The sequence below is a fragment of the Arachis hypogaea genome, chromosome 9 (assembly GCF_003086295.3).
Source record: "Arachis hypogaea cultivar Tifrunner chromosome 9, arahy.Tifrunner.gnm2.J5K5, whole genome shotgun sequence".
Lineage (NCBI taxonomy): Eukaryota > Viridiplantae > Streptophyta > Magnoliopsida > Fabales > Fabaceae > Arachis > Arachis hypogaea.
Genome location: NC_092044.1, coordinates 5,979,201 through 6,000,002, shown reverse-complemented (window position 1 = coordinate 6,000,002; position 20,802 = coordinate 5,979,201). Strand labels below are relative to the sequence as shown.

At 27.1% G+C, this 20,802-nt stretch overlaps 1 protein-coding gene across 1 annotated transcript; it reads left to right on the top strand.

Moving 5' to 3' along the window:
• The first annotated feature begins 2,950 nt into the window (after positions 1 to 2,950).
• Positions 2,951 to 13,636, top strand: LOC112708781 (disease resistance protein RPV1-like). The gene is made up of 5 exons (XM_025760711.1): positions 2,951 to 2,961; positions 10,542 to 10,783; positions 10,868 to 11,643; positions 11,768 to 12,064; positions 12,302 to 13,636. Exons 1-5 carry the CDS (start codon positions 2,951 to 2,953, stop codon positions 13,634 to 13,636), a joined length of 2,661 nt encoding a protein of 886 aa, XP_025616496.1.
• Positions 13,637 to 20,802: the final 7,166 nt, after the last annotated feature.

Below are 20,802 nucleotides of genomic sequence, written 5' to 3'. Positions count from 1 at the left end.
TTTTGAAAATTATTCTTTTAAAAAGGGATTTATGAATAAAAATTCAAAGTATACAAAAATACCATCAAAATACGTTCCTAAAATCCAGGAATTGGAAGGAGAAAGAATGCTCGATTTAGACTGTAAAAAGAATGAAAAAGAAATTTTCGAAAACTGGTTGAATTCCTTCTTATTAAAAGCCTTTACTAATCCAAAACTTAGTGAATTGTCTGGAGGAGATATATGGAATTATATAAGGTTTCATACTAAAGGAACTGTAAGAGATTATATGATATCAATAGAAAATCAAATAATAGAAGAATTAGCAACAAAAACAACAGTTTATGATAAGATATTACATATACTGATGATTCTGTATAAAGAATTTTTTGGAAAAAATATTATAGATCATAGATAAGAAGTTTATAATAAAGAATACCAAGAAGCAAAAACCATTTAGCTAATATTCAAATATATGATTTATGTAATGTAGAATCTTATATATGTGAATATATAATACATTATTATAAATTAAAAGAAGAAGATAAAGACCATTATCTTAGTATGTGTATCACAAAACTTCCATACCCTGTTAATGAATTTATAATGGGAAGATTTATAAGAAAAAATAAATAGAGGAACAATTGAAAATCATTTTGGCAGAGCAACTTCTGCAATAAGAGAGGAAATAAAAGAATGTTGTATGCAAGAAGCGACTCAAAAAAGATTTGAAAATATAATTAGAATTTACTGTCAAGATAATGAAGAAATTCCTCAAAAATATGGTATTAATAAAAAATTTCAAAGAAAAAGAAAATATCAATTTAGAAAAAGAAAATACTATCCAAACTGGAGAAAAAAGAGATATTTTAGAAAAAGAAATAACAATAAAAACAAAAGACAAAAAAATAACTATTGCCCAAATAAAAAAGAAAATTGTAAGTGTTGGTATTGCCAAGAAGAAGGACACTATGCAAATGAATGTCCAAAAAAGAAGGATAAAAAGGACCTTACCAAACAATTAGAAATTACTAAGTCTTGTTTCATGGAACCATTAAAAGAATCAGATGATAACTTAGACTATATTTTTGAATATGTCTCAGAAACAGACTCAGAGACTGAGCAATAATGCTACATTTATTACTATAAAAATAACAGAAAAGTTTATAAATGCTTTCATAGATACTGGAGCAACACAATGCTTTGCTAGTACAAATATAAAACTTGATTGGAAAAAATTAAAGAAACCATTAAGAGTTAGAATAGCTGACAAATCAATACATAAAATTGACCAAAAAGCAGAAATGACTGAAATATTTATTCAAAATTATAGGTTCATTGTTCCATCCATATATATGTTAGATTCTGGAATGGATTTTATCATAGGAAATAATTTCTTAAAGCTATATCATCCATTCATTCAAGAATTAACATATATAGTTTTAAAAACTCCACATGATTCTTCAATAAATCAAAAATCAAAACGTATAAAAATACCAACTACTACTATAGATAAAATTTTAAAATTTAAAATATTTTCTATATTAGAAACATGTTATTTAAATTTATATTTTCAGATAAATATCCTAAAAAATAATCTTGAAATAAAAATAGAAGAACTTTTGGGTGAAATTTGCGCTGATAATCCTTTAGATATTAAAAATATAAATAAATAATTAGTAAGCATTAAATTAAAAGATCCTACAAAGGAAATAAATGTTCCAAATAAAATTTCTTATTCCGTAAGAGATGAAAAAGAGTTCTCATTAGAATGTAAAGATCTTTTGGAAAAAGGAATTATAAGATTAAGTAAAAGTCCTCATGCGAATCCAGCCTTTTATGTCGAAAATAATAATAAAATTAAAAGGGAAAAACGAAGAATGATAATTAATTATAAGAAAATGAATGAAGCAACTGTTAGTGATTTGGTGATGCTCATAAACTTTCAAGAAAAGATTCTATTTTAGAAAAAATCAAAGGAGCAACTTGGTTTTCATCTCTCGATGCAAAATCAGGATATTGGCAACTTCGTTTAGACGAAGAAACAAAGAAATTAATTGCTTTTACTTGCCCAACAAAAGAATCAACAAGTGTGTTGCTCTATGAATGGAATGTTTTTCCATTCGGATTAAAACAAGCCCTAGGTATCTATCAAAGATTTATGGAAGAAAATCTAAAAGAGTTAAATGAATTTGTTTTAGTTTACATTGATGATATATTAATTTTTACAAAACAGGATAAAGAAGATCATCTTCAAAAATTATTAATAGTATTAGAAAGATGTAAGGAAAAAGGATTAATTCTTAGCAAAAAGAAAGTAAGAATAGCAAAATAAGAAATAGAATTTCTTGGATTAATTCTATCCACTCAAGGAAAGTTAAAACTTCAACCAAATATTTTAGAAAAGGTAAATTTATTTCCTAATAAAATAGAAGATAAAAAACAATTACAAAGATTTTTAGAGTGTATAAATTATATTTCTGATAAAAAATTTTTAAAGAATATAACAGAATACACTAAAAACTTATTTCCAAAAATAAGTACTAAAAAAGAATGAAAATGGAAAGAAAAAGCTAAGATAGTATGCAAATTCAAAGAGTCAAAGAATTATGTAAAAAACTTCCAGAATTTTATATTCCAAAAGAAAACAACTACTTAATAGTAAAAACAGATGCTTCAGACATAACCTAGTCAGGATGTCTAAAAGCTAAGAAAGCTATAAAAATTTTGGAACACGAAAAAGAATCACTAGATTCTAAATATTCCCCAAAGGAATTACTTTGCAGGTATATTTTAGGGACATTTACACCAACAGAACAGAGATATACTACTCATAAAAAGAAAACTCTAGCAGCAATTAAAACTCTTAAAAAATGGAAAATTAATTTACTACCCAAAGAATTTACATTAAGGACAGATTTAAGTTACCTAACAGGTTTCATAAGATATAATTTAAAAGTTGATTATAATCATGGACGACTGGTAAGATGGCAACTATTTTTGTTACAATATCCAATAAAAATTGAATATATTAAGGTGACAAAAATATTATTGCAGATACATTAACAAGAGAATGGAGTTCGTTTACAACACATTAGTTCAAAAAATTCAAAAATATGAGCAAGAACTCGAAAAATGCAAGCATTGTCAGCAAATAAGGACACAGATCCAATCCCTCAAGAAGGCCATTGAAACAATGAAATCAATACAACAAGCAAAACCATCAGAATTCAGCCAGCTAAGCATGGTGGACAAACTAGGAGAAGAATAAATTTTAGAAAATAAAACAATTGCTGAAATTATTAAAAAATTCACCCAAGATAAAAAATATTATGTAATTTATAATGGTTCCATGAAAGGAGTATATGATGCCTGAAAAAAAGCAGCACCATTCACACACCAATCAAAGATAATTCATAAAGGAGGATTTTTAACGCTGGAAGAGGAAAATGAATCCTTCAGGGAATATGAAGCTCTTCATCTAGAGCAAACCCTAAGAAGAGCAGACAAAGTTCCAATTCAAGCCCAGAGAACAGGGATAATGAGAAACATTCCTACAAGGGCTGAAATCAAGGAAAAGAAAAGGGTCTGTAGATCAAATCTCAGAGAAACCCTTAATATAGTCATGAATTGGACTGAAGAAAAAAGGGCAATTTTGGGATATTATCCTATTGCCAAAGAACAGCTAACAAAGCTGGTTATTTTTCCAAATGCTTCCCCGTCTGACACTTATCAGTTTTTTCAGTATGGATTAATTGATACAATTTTAATTTTTAATGATCTAAAAATTATTAGTGAATTTCCTGCAGGATTCGTTGATGTAGTAAAGAGATTTAAAAATATGATTGACAATGTAAATCCAAGGGATGTATCCCTAAAATTTACGAATAGTCAACCTATTTTTAATGAAGAAGAAGAATGCTTGGTTCCAGAACACCAAGTAATATTCTTGTCTGTTTTTTCAGGAAAATTTCAACCAATTGATCAAATTCAAGATCTAACAATTTACAGTCATGAAGGAAGACTAGCCAGCACATTAGCAAGGGTCTTTGAAAGAACTCAAAAAATAACGAAGGAATCTCACACAATAATTAATTATAAAAGTAGAAATACTCTGCTTGTGTTCAGTAAAAGAAATGAAATTGAAGAAAGAGAGATGAGACTCTTGGTGGAATTTGAATCAGCATTCTACAATTTATCTGGACTTTTAGATAAGCTCCCTAAAGGGATAAGAAGGAATCTCTGCTATTTGATAAAAGACAGAAAAGACCACAAGTGCCAGCTATGCACCTCAAAAATATCTGAAGAAAGTAATAATGAAATGGAATCCACCCACATGATAAAAGAAGAGGACAGTGCATCTGAAGCATCCCTCAACATTATTGCATAATGACGTAAGCGCTTAGGTCATAAAGCACCAATAATGTAGCTGGTGCAAGATAATAAACAATGACGTAAGCAATGACGTCATAAGAAGGGTAAGGATGAGAATTGTCCATCAGACCCAACCATTATAAATAGATTGCTTAGACAATTGTAGAAGGCATCAGAAAAGAGAAAGCAGAAGGCTAAGAGTACTCATATGCTAGGAGAGAGCAAGGAAGAAGCTGCCGAGGTGATTCTGTAGTCTGACAAAGAATTCCCTTAGGGAAAAATAGTTTTAAACTCCCCTCTGGAGTTAATATCTACAATCTCCCCTTTGGAGATAAAAACACCTTATGTAAAATATACTAAATAAAGGAAGTTTTTCTCCAGAAAGGTACGTCTTTATTCTAGTCTCTTAGTTATGAATTATTAGAAAGTTTAGAATTAACAAAAGAATCTGATTATTATAGATTAACTGCTTTATTAGATAATGAAAAACAGGCTGTTCTAAAAACAGAACTAAATCTCAAATCAAATGAAAATTTTAATAAACAAAGTCTTTTAAAAGAAGATTTTAATAAAAAAAATATAATATACTATGGAAAAATTCAACTTGAAGCCCCTGTAAAAATAAAATCTGATAATGGAGAACTTGAAATAGCTTTGATAAATGATGAAGAATTGAGTAAACAGATTGAAAAAATTAAGGATCAACAAAAAAGATCTAAAATTGGATGGATTCATATTAGTACCATACAAGTCTTAATCAAATCTACATATATGAAAGGAATTAATTCACCTATAAGTCTAACAATCTGTGACAAAAGAATTACTGATGACCCAATAGATCAAATAATTAGAATTGTTCATGAAAATTTGGCAAATGTAAATGTTAAATTTAATGCCCATCTTGGATATGCTATACCTTTATCAACTTGGAAGATCTATAAGTTTAGCTTATAAATTTCATAGAAAAAGTTTAATGAAACAAGATGATGAACCATTTTCAATTACATATGCAATAAATTATGCTTTAACAAATAGCCATCATAGTATAATATTTAAAAATAAAGAAAGAATTTATGTCGATGAATTATTTCAGAAAATTATAAAAACAGAAATACCAAAATATAAAGCTATAAAAACTCAGTTCTATTATTAAAAGAACCATCAAGAAGATCGTTTTCATCAAATTTTCAAATAAGAGAATCTAAAATCAATAGTCCTTTAAGTTTATCTAAATTAAAGATTAAAGAAAAAAACTCTGAAATAAAAGAATTAACAAAAAAGGTCAAAAAATTAAATGAAACCCTAAATATTAAATTATGATAATAGATAAGGAAGAAATATATGTAACTTATCAAGATAAGAAACAAGAGCTCTTTGAAAGAGAGAATCGTTTGAATTATTTGCAATTTTCTGAAATAAATCAAAGAGCATTTGAAACTCTAAAAATAATCTATAACAAGCTGAAAAAAGAAGTTGAAGAGCTAGAAAAATTAATAGAATCTCTAGAAAATGGTCATGAATCGATGATAGAGTTTGCAGAAATTCTAAAATAAATAATGCTAAACAAAACTATTTTTAGAATTATAATAAGATTACCTAATTTATGAAGCAAAAAAAGATTGAGAAACCAGAAAATAAAATAAAAAGGAAAAGAGAAAAAAAATTAAAAAATAAAATAGAGGAGTATAAAAAAAATTAAATAATCTTCAGGTCGAAATTGATAATCTTATAATAAAAAATATAGAAATAAGAATAAATATAAACAAGTTGGAATTAAATTTAGGAAATTTATAAATGCCTGGAAAACCATATTACGATTTAAAAGAATTAAAGCTGTTGAAAGAAAAGATGGAGAATGAAATTGAAAAATTAGAAAGATACTTAGAAACAAGAGAAAGTTTAGAAATAAAAGAAGTTTTTGAGGATTTAAGAAATTATATTAAAAAAAGACAAACAGATAAAAGATTTTATATATAATAATCCCTGTAAAAAAGAATATTATAATTATGATATAAATTAGAACAGAATTAAAAATTTATAAATATGAAATCAGAATTATAAATATAAATCAAGGACTAGTAATAAATAATCATATAACAAATACAAGAGAAATTGTAGAAATGATTAATACTTTAGATTATGAAGTTACAAATTATTTTTATCAAAATCCTTTGAATAGAGCACTATCAATACAAATTATAAATTTATTCGAAACAAAATATGAAGAGTTAGTAGAATTTTCGAAAGAAGAATTAAAAGAAAGGTCGAATTTGAAAAATTGGTATCAGAGCCAAGTTAATGATTAAGGGTAACACTTTCTCTTTAAACAACACTTTTAGTGATACGTTTTTAAATCAATAACAACCACAAAATAAAAAACGTCTTTACAAAAAGATAAAAATGACAACTTTATCGTTGTAGCCACCTTATTCGTTACATATTTTTTGACGAAATATACACTGAAATTGTCGTCTAATAAATTTTAAATTAAATATTTTAATTCTTAATAATTATAAATTTTTATAATTTAAAAGTTTTTAAAAATTATTTTTATCAAAAAAATTTAATCTCTTTATTACTTATAATATTATTGAACAAATAAATTATCAACAAATTTTATTATAAAATAATTAAATCTTTAACAAATATTATTATAAGATAAATTAATATTCGAGTAAAATATCGTTTTTGTCAAATATTTAGAGTAAGTTCTAAAGTTGTTTTAATGTTTAAATTTTTTTATTTAAGTTCTTAACATTTTAAAATTGTCTTAAAGTTGTCCTGTCCCCGTTAGGGATCTGTTAGTAAAATTGACGTCGAGACAAAATTAAGATAATTTTAAAACGTTAAGGACTTAAATAGGACGAAAAGGTTAGAGACAAAAATGATATATTACTCTTAGAAGAATTACTAAATTAGGTAAAATAGTATAAATTATACCTTTTATCTCTAATATATCAAACTTCTTTAATGTTTAATTTAAATAAACTTTACTTTTAACTTAAAAATAAATTTTAATTTTATCTTTTAATAGTATCAATTTTTTACGTACGTAATTATGTAATTATTTTTTTAATTACATCTAAATACATTACACTTAATCACATTACTTTTATTCTAATTTTTTTTAATTTTACTCTTAAAGATTTTTACTCATCATGAAATATTTGTAGAATGCCTAGTACATAAATTTGCAAAAAAGAGAAAAAGAACATAGCACATATACAATAAAATATAAATATATATACATTTTGTCTCTAATTTACAGAAATTATTTAATATTTAATTTAGTTAAACTTTGTTTTTAACTTTGAAATAAATTTTAATTTTATCCTTCAATAATATTAATTTTTTATGGTAAATAATTATTCAATTATTTTTTTAATTGCATCTAAGTAAATTACTCTTAATTACATTACTTTCATTCTAAATCATTTTTTTAATTTTACTCTTAATTATATTACTTTCGATGGTTTCAGTGGCTAAGAGAAGGGGGGTTGAATCTTAGCCCCCTTTTTTTTATTGCGCTTTTCTGGTCTTTGAGGAGACTTTTCTGTTTTTGTCTCGTCCCTAGCCACGAGACTTTTTATTTTTGTCTCGTCACTTGGGACGAGATATTTTTTGTTTTAGCTCCTGTGCAGTAGAAACAGAAATAGAGTAGTAGAGAAAGAAGATTACACCCAGATATATCCTGGTTCAGCTGCTAAGTGCAATACAGCCTACATCTAGTCTCCATCACAACTATGATGGAATTTCACTATAATCATCCTGATTACAAACTGTAAAGTGCTAACCCAACTTACAAGGAGATTCCCACAGAATCATAAAACACAACATAGATGAACAAAGGAACTCTAAGACATTTATGGCTTTTTCTTTTAATTTTGCACTCTCTGCCTTTTTCTGCTCTATGACTTTTTCATACAAACCTCACTGTTTGCCTTTTTCCATGAGACTCAAGACATGACAAAATTAAACAGAAAAATACTAAACAAAATACTTTGAAGGAGAAGAAAATCTGTAAGCTTAGGTAGCTATAACACTTCTGTGCCTTGCACTCTCAAACTTTCTCCTTGAATCAAACCGTGACTGTTCACCCCTTTTATAAAGAGGAGAAGCCTTCACAGTTGAAACCAAAACCAAGCTTAACTTCTTTTCCTTCACAACAAAACCGATTCGGCCACAGAGAGAGAAGAGGAAACTCATGCAAAACCCAACATGCAAATACCTCTAGTTCTTCCTTGGTCATCACTCTTCATCAATCCGAGCGCTCCATCACTGGCTTGCTCTCCAAGATGAATTTCTGGCCTTTGATGCTTCATGATGATGATGACTTCATCTGCTCCAATCTCTACCTCTTCCATCACTTTGCCACTCTAGCTACTTCCTGTGGTGGTTGAGCAGAATCAGAGACAAGCCATGCCTCCAAGAATCTCCTCCTTGCTGGCCGAATCTCCTTCTTTCTTTTTGAGTATGAAGAGCTCGAGATTACCTCACCAAATCTTACCATATTTGGTAAAAATCTTAGCACAACATACTTTTATTTTGTTATGTTTTCTTGCCATCATCATGATGGTCTTGAGACGTGCTCCATCTTCTTTTCGGTGAGTAGGTGTAGCTTCCATGACTTCCTGGACAATGACCGAAAGAGAAGAGGAAAAGAGATGAGAGAGAATAAACAACTTGGAAGAAAAGCAATTGAATGAATTAATCAATATAATTACAAAGTTGCTTTTACTTCCCTTAGAGTGGCGTGCAGCACAAAGCAAATCAATTGATTTTGCATCATGCATTGGATCTTAGCATAGATCTTGGGCTTGTAATCATAAAATCAATTTGGCCCATTATAACTAGCTTCAGCCACAAATTAATTTGAACATTCAAGGTTGAGCAAATAGTAAAATACTTGGGTTCAACAATTTTGTTTCGGCCCAAAATCAATTCAGCCATACTCATCAATGTATTCTTGTATTAAATCAAGGTTGAGTATAATTGGGCTTGTACCAGAATTTTATTTTCGACCCAAATAAAATCTGCATCACAAAATTATTAAATAACATATGTTAAATAAAAATTAAATTAATAATTTTGTAATTAATTATTTCAATAATGTTTGTTCATCATCAAAATTAAATTAGAGTTTTCCAAACTCATCAATTTTTATTTGAAGTAATTTTATTTTTTATTAAGAGCAAAATTAAAAAATAAATTAAATGATTATATGTCGTAAAAGAGTTGAAATTATTGAAGAAAAAATTAAAATTTATTAAGGAGTTAAAAATAAAATTTATTAAATTAAACATTAAAAAAGTTCGGTGTATTATTAGAAACAAAAAGATATAATTTATACTTTATTGTATGTATATTTGCATGCTCTTTTTTTTTCTTTCCCAAAAATTTATATACTAATCTTTCTATGAATATGAGTAAAAATTTTGAATTCATAATATAATTTATTTTGTTAAAATTTATTATTATTTTACTTGATTTGGTAATTTTTCTAAGACTAATGTATTATTTTTTGTTTCCAATGTTTTTGTCCTATTTAAGCCCCCAACGTTTTAAAATCGTTTCAATTTTGTCCAACCGTCAATTCTGTTAACAGTTCAGATCACTAATGTTAGAACAATATTAAAACGATTTTAAAACATTAGAGACTTAAATAAAACGATTTAAACATTAAGGACACTTTACTTATTAATTTTTTTATAAAAGGATTAATCTATTTTAAAGATTTTTAAAATAATAAAATTTATTAAGAATGAAATTATCCGATTTAACATTTTTTTATTATTAAAGAACGATATTAATGTGATGTGATTTATTTATTTTCATCTTAAAAAAAAATACTTAAATAGGTAACAATTTTTAAATAAAACTATCAAAGGTCACCGCACCAATATAGATTAAAAGGCTTGATCCTGCCTTATACGTGTTAGGTATATATTAAAATTAGTCATTAAAATATAATTAGATATTAATATAAAATATATATTAAAAATAAATTAAAAAATATATATTTATATATAAAATTTTAATAGTTAATTTTGAGATACAAATAGTATTTTTTTTTTATTAATTTTGCATTCGAGATACCAAGGAATTATATTTATCCTTATCGTCAATGTCACCTTTATTTGATTATGCACTTATTATTTATTTCTAATGTAATATTTACTTGCTGTTAGGCAAGAAGCACAGTTGATCGATGAAATTGTGGAAGCAATCTGTCCAGATCTGCATAACAATTGCTATAAAGATGAATTAAAAAGCCCTTTTCTTTGTAACAGAAACTATTTCTCTATTAAATCCTTACTATTAAAGTTCAAGTTGGAGAAAGTTCTTGTTATTGGAATATGGGGTATGGGCGGCATTGGTAAAACAACCATTGCTACTGTTCTTTTTCACGAGTACTCTTTACAATACGAAGGTTGTTGTTTTTTAACCTTTTCAAAAAAATTAGAAAGACAAGGTCTTAACCATATATGTACTAGACTTCTTTCTCAATTACTAGATCAAGATTTTCATATTGATAATATTCGAGTAATACACTCTAGTATTATCCGTAAACTCAAGCATATGAGGGTTTTTATTGTACTAGATGATGTGACTAATTCACAAATTGCAACTGCTTTGGTTGAATTCCTTTGTAATTGTCTAAGTTCTGGTAGTAGAATCATTTTGACAACAAGAGACAGAAATGTGCTTACAAGTGGAGGAGTTAAAGAAATCCATGAAGTGAAGGAAATGAATTATGAGGACTCCCTTAAACTTTTTAGTCATAATGCCTTCAATGATTCTCATCCGAAAGAGGGTTATTATGAGCTATCAACAAGAGTTGTAACAGATTATGCCAAAGGGATACCATTAGCGTTAAAAGTTTTGGGATCATTTTTTCATACCAAAGGAGAAAGTGAATGGGATAGTGCATTAAGAAAACTAAGAAAGTATCCCAATGCAGACATTCAACAAGTATTGAGGTTGAGTTATGATGCATTAGATAATGACGAAAAAACCATTCTTTTAAATGTTGCATGTTTTTTTCACGGGCATAAAATGGAGAGCGTAACAAGAATATTAAATTCTTGTGGTTTCTTCACGGACATAGGAATAAGAACCCTACTAGACAAGGCTCTTATAAGTGTTGCTTCAGATGATTGCATAAAAATGCATAGCTTGATACAGCAAATGTGTTGGAAAATCATTCATGAAGAATCTAGCAAAAGTGATGGACAACAAACTAGACTATGGAATACCAAAGAAGTCTGCAATATATTGCAAGATGAAAGAGTAAGGGAATCATTCTTTAATAATGGTTATATTCAAGATGAGTAGTGTATTTATATATCAAAATACTGCTTACAACAACAAAGTACTAACATTATACTGCAATAATGCTTATCAATTTTGTCAGGATGTTTATGGAGTTGAAAGCATGATTGTAGATATGAATCAAATTACAATAGATCCGCATGTAGTCATCATTGCATTAAGGAAGATGCCAAAGTTAAAGTTACTCGCTTTAAAAGGAGATATCAATATGGATATTGAATGGAAACTTCCGGAGGACTTTCAACTTCCTAATGACTTACGGTATATTAAGTGGAAAAAATGTCCACTTAAGTTTGTGCCGTCCATTTGTTGGCCTCAAAAACTTGTTCAGCTTTCCATGCCAGGTAGCAGTGTTCAAAAACTTTGGGATACAATACAGGTACAAAGGATGATATTTCCACTTCACCTCTTTTTTTTGACACTTTTGTTGATATTACATGAATAGTTTAGTATAAAAGATGAATAAATGAGAGTGTATAAACAATAATACTATAAAAATTAAAATAAATGAGTGTAACACATTAAACAATAAACTAACCTCTTTTTTTTGTACACCCACTGCACATACATGTACATTTGTTAACATGATTTTTTGGTATTGTCATCAATGTTATAGAATATACCACGTTTGGAGACAATTGACCTCTCCGGCTGCAAAAACTTGATAGAGTGTCCAAATTTAGAAGGTGCTGTAAATCTCAAATCCATAATGCTTTATGAATGTGGAAGCTTACTAGATGTTCATCCATCTATTTTCTCTCTCCCCAAAATAAAAAAACTAGATGTGAGCTATTGCAAGGCGTTGAAGAGGCTTTGTAGTGAATATTGTTCACCCTCTCTCCGTTGCTTGTGGGCCTCTGATTGCTCAAAATTACAAGAGTTCTCAGTTTCATTGGTGAGTAATCTTGACTGGTTTGGTTTTAACATCAGTTACTCTCTTGAAAAACTTTCTCAAAACTTTGCTCACAAAATTGTACTCATGGATCCAATAAAACACGAAGATGACACATGCATCATCTTAAGCAAGATATTGGCTTCCCCTGCCTTCTTGTTTGTCAAGAGATTATACTTTTACAAATGTAAGAGCTTGTCTAAACTACCAGACAACATCCATGTCTTACAAACACTACAAGTATTAGCAGTTGAAATTTGTAATGTCATTACAAGTTTGCCAGAAAGCATTAAGAATCTTCAACAGCTCATTCATCTTTACATCACTGATTGTGAAATGCTTCAATATGTACCTCCATTTCCCCCATCTATTATATACTTTTGTGTAATAAACTGTAAATATTTAGAGACAGTCTCAAGTTTAACCAGTGAACCACCCATGAAACACAAGGCATTATTTGGACTTCATAACTGCACAAAGTTGGATGATCATGCATATGCAGCTGTTTTGAAAGACTTGAAATCTAGGATAGAACTTGTGGCAAGCGATGGATATCGGAATAATGGAGCAAATAATGGTAATATATCCTTCTACTATTTACCAAGTAAAGAGAGCATACTTAATGACTGGTTTCCTCACTACTACTCTACAGAAGCTTCGATCATTGTTGAAGTTCCTTCGGATCACAATATTTCTTCTTGTCTTGTTGTTTGTATGTTGATTTCTCAATACCAATCTTGCAACATTGGCAAGAAAGAAGTGATATTTGGATGCGAATGCTACTTGGAAAAGGGTTGCAACAAATGGGAATGGATAGCAACTTCTCACAGTAGAGCAAGCTTATCTATTTGTTTTGATCCTTTTATTAGATTGGAAATGGTATCAGATCATAAGGCAGTATGGTATGATGCAGAGTATTCCAACAAGATAATGGAAGCAATCAAAGAGAGAAAGAAAGACACCACTTGCAATCCTATTCTTAAATTTGAGCTCTCTGCAGAAACAGTAGATAATGAGGAAGTAGTGATAAATGGGTGTGGATCCGTTGGATGCATGTAAATGTCAATGATGAAGGAGAGATTAATCCTGATGCCATCGATGACTTGGAGTTGGAGGAGCTTGAGGTAATGCTTCTAATAATAATCTCAGCAGTTTTCAAACATTGTCATTGTGAATTTTTGGGTCTATGATCCAAGCTAAAATTAATTAAATCATTGAAAATTGATTTTGGTATATATAATGGTGAAACACAGAGTTAATGAGTTATAAATTTGCTTGATCCTCAAAATGAGCTATTATATATATATTTTGACCTTTTTATAATTGCATAACACTGACTTTGAAAGCTCTAATTTAAGAGGATATGAGAGAGAAGCAAGAGTTGGTTAGTTAGTTTGTTATGAATAGGAGTCTGTTATGTTAGTTATTCAGTTATGAGCACTGGCTCTGCTTTTTTTAGGCTTCCTTGTGTATATATATTATATAGTCATAGCTAATAGATGCAGTGAACAATTTGATACAATACTCAAAGCTCCAATATTCAGATATCACATTTCTTCTTATTCTGTTTGTCATGCTTGCCTTGCATACCAAGCCAACGATAATCCCTTCACTAATATCTCGTTATTTTCTTTTTGTTTTTTTTCCTCTTTTTTCAGCACAACTTACACATACTTTCCTTTTCCTAAATAGTTCTTCATAGTTTCTTACTCTGTAAAGGTTAACCAAGCTTCTCTGCTTCACTTTTCTAGATATATCTTGCAAAAGTGTGGCACTTTGTAATATTCATCCTTTTTAATATCAAAATAAGTTAAAGGATTTTATTTTAATGTTGTATGATATTAAAGTTCTCCGTACTCTTATCTAATTATATATAAATGAACATATTAACATTTGTAATTGTATTGAAAGTATTTTCACTTTAACAATAAATATAAATCACAGAGATTATTATATGGGTAGTTCTTTGGTGGCCAAGGTTATAGTGGCTAAGAATGGCTAAATTTTGACTGACCAATAAACACATGACATGTGTAGAGTTGGGTGAAAGTTGTTAGTTAGAGTGATAGGCCTTATTGTTAGTGAGTAGTAGGGCAAAAGAGTAAATAGAAAGACTATCACGTGGGCCTTTGTTTTAAAGAAAAGAATCTGTTAGTATTTTTTAAGTGGATAATTCCAAAATTTTAATGGTTGGGCTTTAGTGTGAAAATCTATTATAATGTTAGATCAATAAAAGGTCATCATGAACTATTAATAGTGAGAGTAATTTAAAAAAAAAAAACAAGAACTAAATCATGCAATATTTATGTGAGCTCTTACTATTAATGTATTTGTGGCATGAATTATATGAGAGTATAAATTATAAAGTGTTAAAATTTTATAAAAAAATATTTTTATTTTGAATAAAAATAACTATTAAACAGTATTATTGATATTATTATAGTTATTATTATTTTTCTTCTTCTTCTTCTTCTTATTATTATTATTATTATTATTATTATTATTATTATTATTATTATTAAAAGAGAAACTTTTGGAAATTGGTAATTTTTAGTAGTTTTGTTTATTTTTTGGTGAATATAAATACTAAATTATTTTTAATAGATAAATTTTATTAATTTATATGTTTAAACTCTAAAAATTTTGAGTGCAAATGGTAATGATTTATGTGTATGTGCACAATTTTAATAAACATATGTGTAAATTGTATATTTATTGTGTACAAAATCTCTATAAATATAAATACAAATTATTACCGACTAAGTGCGGACAAAAAATGATAATACTTGTTAGTCATATAGCACTGCTCTTATTAAAAATCTTTATAATAGTTTTATTAATAAGATTTACTTTTTTAGTTTGTGAATCCACTAAAGCAGACATCCGTAAATCTTAAATTCATAATGTCATACCTTCTATAATTTATTTAAATAAATTAGTTAAAAATCAATTATACCAGATTGTCTTAAAACTGAATTCATTTTTAATTTTGTTTTTTCTCTTAATATTTATATAAAACTTGGTCTTTGTATAAAATTTTAAAGAAATAAATATAAAATTTGCAAAACCACCACGATTTGTGAAGTAAATTTGTTAGTTTTTATCAACGTTTATGGTTTTTTACGATATTAATTTGTTAATTTTTATTTAACTAAAATTTTTTTTTTATTTGTATATCCATGATTATACATATTATTTGTTAATTCCATGATATAAATTTTAAAACTAAAGAAGAAATGGACATTGACAAGCAGAAAACATAAAAATATAAAATAAAAAGAGTCATTCGTATTTTCTTAGGATATTCATGTAAAATTACGATAAAAGATATTTTAATTATAATAGTGTACAAAATATTTTTGTATTTAGATTACCAAAGACAGATCTAAGATTTTTAATACGGAGGGATTGAATTATAGACAAATTTTTTAATTTCTTTTTCAGATTTTTTCATTACATAAAAGTAATTTAGGAATAATATATAGTTATTGAATTGATTTTAACCAAATATAAAAAAAATCTTATAAATTATTTTTTATAATATCATTTTTGATATGACAATTACATAAAGGAGACAACAATATCGATAATATATTATAAAATTATAATTGACCAAAAATTTATAGTGTATTTAGTTACAAAAATTATTAATTAAAATTACTTGAAAAAAATCATAAATTATTAATTACTTGAAAGGTATAATACTGTTATCAAATATAAGATACGAATATTAAAATAAAATGATAGCTGGAACTAAATAAGTTAAGATAAAAAAAGTTAGGTTTATTTTGTTTTTTTTTTTTTAAGAATGTAAAATTAAACGTAAAACTGAGTATTTTTTTTAACAAGAAAATAACATCTAAGATACACAATATAATTATCAGAACATAATTCTATAAGTCATTACTAATATTTTATATAATAGTATAAATGTTAAATATGTTATTATTAAAAGAACAAATAATTTTTCTTAAAAATAGACATAGAGATAAATATATAAAAACTAATTTGATAAGTATAAAAACTTGAGTGTATGATATTAAATTGGTTAAGTAAAAAATATTAGAGATCTAAATAATTAAAATATAAATCCATTACATAATAAAAAAATAATATATATAAAGCTACTAAATTACATAATATTTTTTATTTTCTTAGACATATAGGATATATGTAGATATAGTTTTTTAAAATTTTTAGATGGTCGAGGCCGCAACTATCTCCTACATGTTACAATAAAAGATAAAAATGAATAAAAACTGAAATTCACATTTTGTATTTGACTGCAACTCAAATAAAATTACATACTACAAACATATAAATTTAAACTATAAATTTCGTTTTCGAAAAAAATAACCTATATATAACCTTCTAATGTGGTATTTCAATATAAATTTTTTAAATTTTAAATTTTAAAATAACAAATAATTATAATAAAAAATTTTATAAAAGTCTAGCCAAATTTATACAGTACGATTTCTAAAAATATTATGGCATAGCATTAATAAAATTATTATTTCTCTTTTAATAATAATAATAATATAAATAATAACAAGAACATAAATAATAATAACTGTGATAAAATTAACAATACTATTTAATAGTTATTTTTATTCAAAATAAAAATATTTTATTATAAAATTTTAATATTTTATAAATTTATATTCTCATATAATTCATGTCACAAATATATTAATAGTAAGAGCTCACATAAATATTACATGATTTAGTTTTTATTTTTTTTAAATTATTCTCATCATTAATAGTTTATGACCATTTATTGATCTAACATTATAATAGATTTTCACACTAAGGTCCAACTATTAAAGTTTTGGAATTATCCACTCAAAAAACACTTTAACAGATTTTTTTTCTTTAAAAAAAAGTCCACATGATATACACATTATTTTGGTAAGTTTATTTACTTTTTTGTCCTTTAGTAATCACTAACAATAGACCCATCACTCTAACTACCAACTTCCACCAAACTTTTCACATGTCATATATTTATTAGTCAGTCAAAACTTAGCCATTTTTAGCCATTATAACTTTGGCCACCAAAAACCTACCCTTATTATATATGACTAAAAATCTCTTTAGACCAATTAAGACTATCAGTTTAATTTTATAATGCAGTCCTATAGTTGACATCGTTTGTTTATGTGGTTAATTATTGTATCATAATAAAAATGTATCAAATGTGTAAGACGATTGGATAATGAAAAAATTATGTTGTTGTCGTAGAGAACTGGAGAAAGATTGTAGGCATATTGTTGGGATTTGGATATTATCAAATGGCTCCGAAGATTATTGGTAAGTTGCCTCATTATGTAAACTAAATTTTACTTATATTTGATGACATTACTATTTTTCTTGAAGAGTTTAATTTTCATATTATAACTAAGTTGGTTTTAAAACATGCTATAGTAGGTTGCAGTATATATTCAAATTCAAATAACAAGAAAAACATTACACTATAACAACCACAATGCCTAGCTACAATATCTGCAATCAGCACAATTAATTTATTGTCAATGTTATAACAGTGGTGGAGAACAGACACTGAAGAAGAGATATAAAGAAAGCTCACTCCAAAATCAGAGTAATATTTTCCTGTTAAATTATTGTGTATGTGGTGGTTCGTTTTTAGCTTGTTGCAACATATTTGTGTTGATTTTCAAACTGACAGGAACAATTTTATGCAGTGCTAATGGAAAACTTAAATGCTGCTCATTATAGGGGGTTTATTTCTTGTCATCTAACAATTGTGTTGTTGTGATGTGTGGATATGGGGCTGGCATAAAATGCTATATATTTATATGTTTATTGGTTTGTCTTTCTTTTACCCCACCTTAAATGTTAAGAGACTTTTGTTCTATGGAAGCTTTGTTAAACAACTAAATTAAAGTACTGGTGATTATATGTTGATAATTATTTGCAATAAGTATATTCAGAGGGAAAAAAATAAAAAACTAATTTCGGATCCATTTATTACGGTGAAAATGATGAAATTATTTTCATACTACCAATTATTACCCATAGTGAACTAGGATTTTTTTTGGTATGCCATGATCAGAAAATTACTGCATTTTTTAAGAGTATATATATTTTTTATCTACAAGACATCATATTCACATTGAATATATTTCAAAAGCACGTAATAATTAGTCACAAAACATATATATAATAATCTCTCAATAGGACTAACAACATTTTATTTATAGGCCGCTATCTTGCTAATAATGTGAGATTAACCACACTGATATCTATTATCTATCTCTATTCAAAATTCTCTAAACTTGTCTGACAAGTTTCTTTCATTTTTATTTATTTATTTTATCAAAATATAGTTGAATAGGACAAGAGATGAAGTCAAAAAATATCTATTGTGTCACAAAAATGTATGAATATTCTCTATTGATGAAAAAGGGAAGAATGAATTGCTAGTGCTGCAAGTGAATATATACTTGGGGTTCAAGTTTAATCATTTCTGCACTTACGTTTCTTTATTTTATACTCATTAGTTGTTGCTGAAATAAATAAATAATTTTCAATATAATAAACATATAAATATAAATATTATATATATAAAATTATAAATATCAAATTAAATAAATAAAATTTAGGATATTGTCTCTCTAATATTACTCTTGCTATTTATGTTTTGGCTGCTTCAAAGCTACTTGTGTTAATTGACTCCATTTTTCTTTGCTCCAATTTTAGGGGTTGTCTATTTAAAATTATCCATTAGAAATGATACAACAAAAATCAGATCATACCTGGTAACTATTCTTTAATTTATCCATGACTTAGTAAAAAATAAACAGGTACCTTTTGATAACAAAAACAACACAACTCTTGTTCATCTTTTTCACCATCTTCATTCTCCCTACCAAGTCCCCAATTATGGTTACAAAGATATCATTAACAATTGAGAAAAAAAAAATCACCTAATACTAGTAGACAAAGTGACACACATTTGATTTCACTATACTGGTATAATGAGACGTGGCTTCATGATCATAATTTTTCATTATTTTGTTTTGTTTGGACCCGCGCGGAAAATTAAAGGTAGCAAAGTAGATACACCTAAATTGAAAGGATCGATTCCTTTGTCTTTCTCGATCTCTACACAAGTATTTGCTTAAGATTGGTAGAAAATACTAGCTTAAGATTTTCTGTAAACCAAAAGAATAAGAAAATTATTCTTAAGAGAATCTTAGTTTCTAAACTAATTTCACGAGTATATTTAATTTTAAAATAATATAGAAGCAAAAAACGTATGTACTGGTTGGAGAAAACTAGGACATCTAAATGTTCTGCCTTATTTTTTGAAAATGTTTATATCATTTTTATGACGCGTGTTATATATATGTTGAAAAAGAAGAGAGATGCATCATAAGTCAATATATATGGCTTTATTTTCACTAAAATTTTTTAAAATGTATTTTCAAATTATAATTATTTATTCAGATATCTCCATTTTAATCAGAATTAAAGTTAAATTATTGTTTTATCAATTTTTTTATAAGAAGATATTACATCTAACTCAAAATTTTAAAATATTAAATTAATGAATTTTTTATCTTATAAACTTTTTATTCTTCTCTAATTTCTTTGATGTGAAATTAACTTCATACACTCTTCACTTGCAACACTAACAATTTACTCAATATTTCGAATCACTTCTACCTTCGAATACGATTATTTCCGACTAACAAATATTAACTAAAAAAGTTCTTAGGACTGCAATTTCAATTTGAAGATACTGTTATCTTGGTGAGAGATAGTACCCGAAACCATTTATACTATCCTCTTTTGTAAGTAACAATGCAATTTCAAGGCTCCTTCTTGTATATTGTTTTGGACCCACACGGAAAAGAAACAAGGTAAAGTTCCTTTTCCCTCAACCTTGTGCTCTTGAGTCTTGACTATCTATTGTGTGCAGTGTAAGCAGTAGTATTAATGGATTGAAAATACTAAATATCAATATTTTTAATGGAAAAAAATAAGAAACTAATTAACATTAATTCAATATTTTAATTTTAAGAAGCAACACCTACAACCCTCTGTTCACCGATAATCGTTTTAATCCTCTTTATTCTCCCCGCTAAGCCCCCAATTACGGTTACAACAAAGATAATAATTTTTTATGGACCCCACGCGGAAATTGAAAAGATGGGTTCCTGTGACTTTCTCGACCACTGCACAGCCAATTGCTCTCT

Coding starts and splice junctions, on each gene's coding strand:
- LOC112708781 (XM_025760711.1), top strand. Junction 10,784..10,867: donor GTACTCTTTACAATACGAAG/GTTGTTGTTTTT, acceptor CTCAATTACTAG/ATCAAGATTTTCATATTGAT. Junction 11,644..11,767: donor ATATATTGCAAGATGAAAGA/GTAAGGGAATCA, acceptor CAATTTTGTCAG/GATGTTTATGGAGTTGAAAG.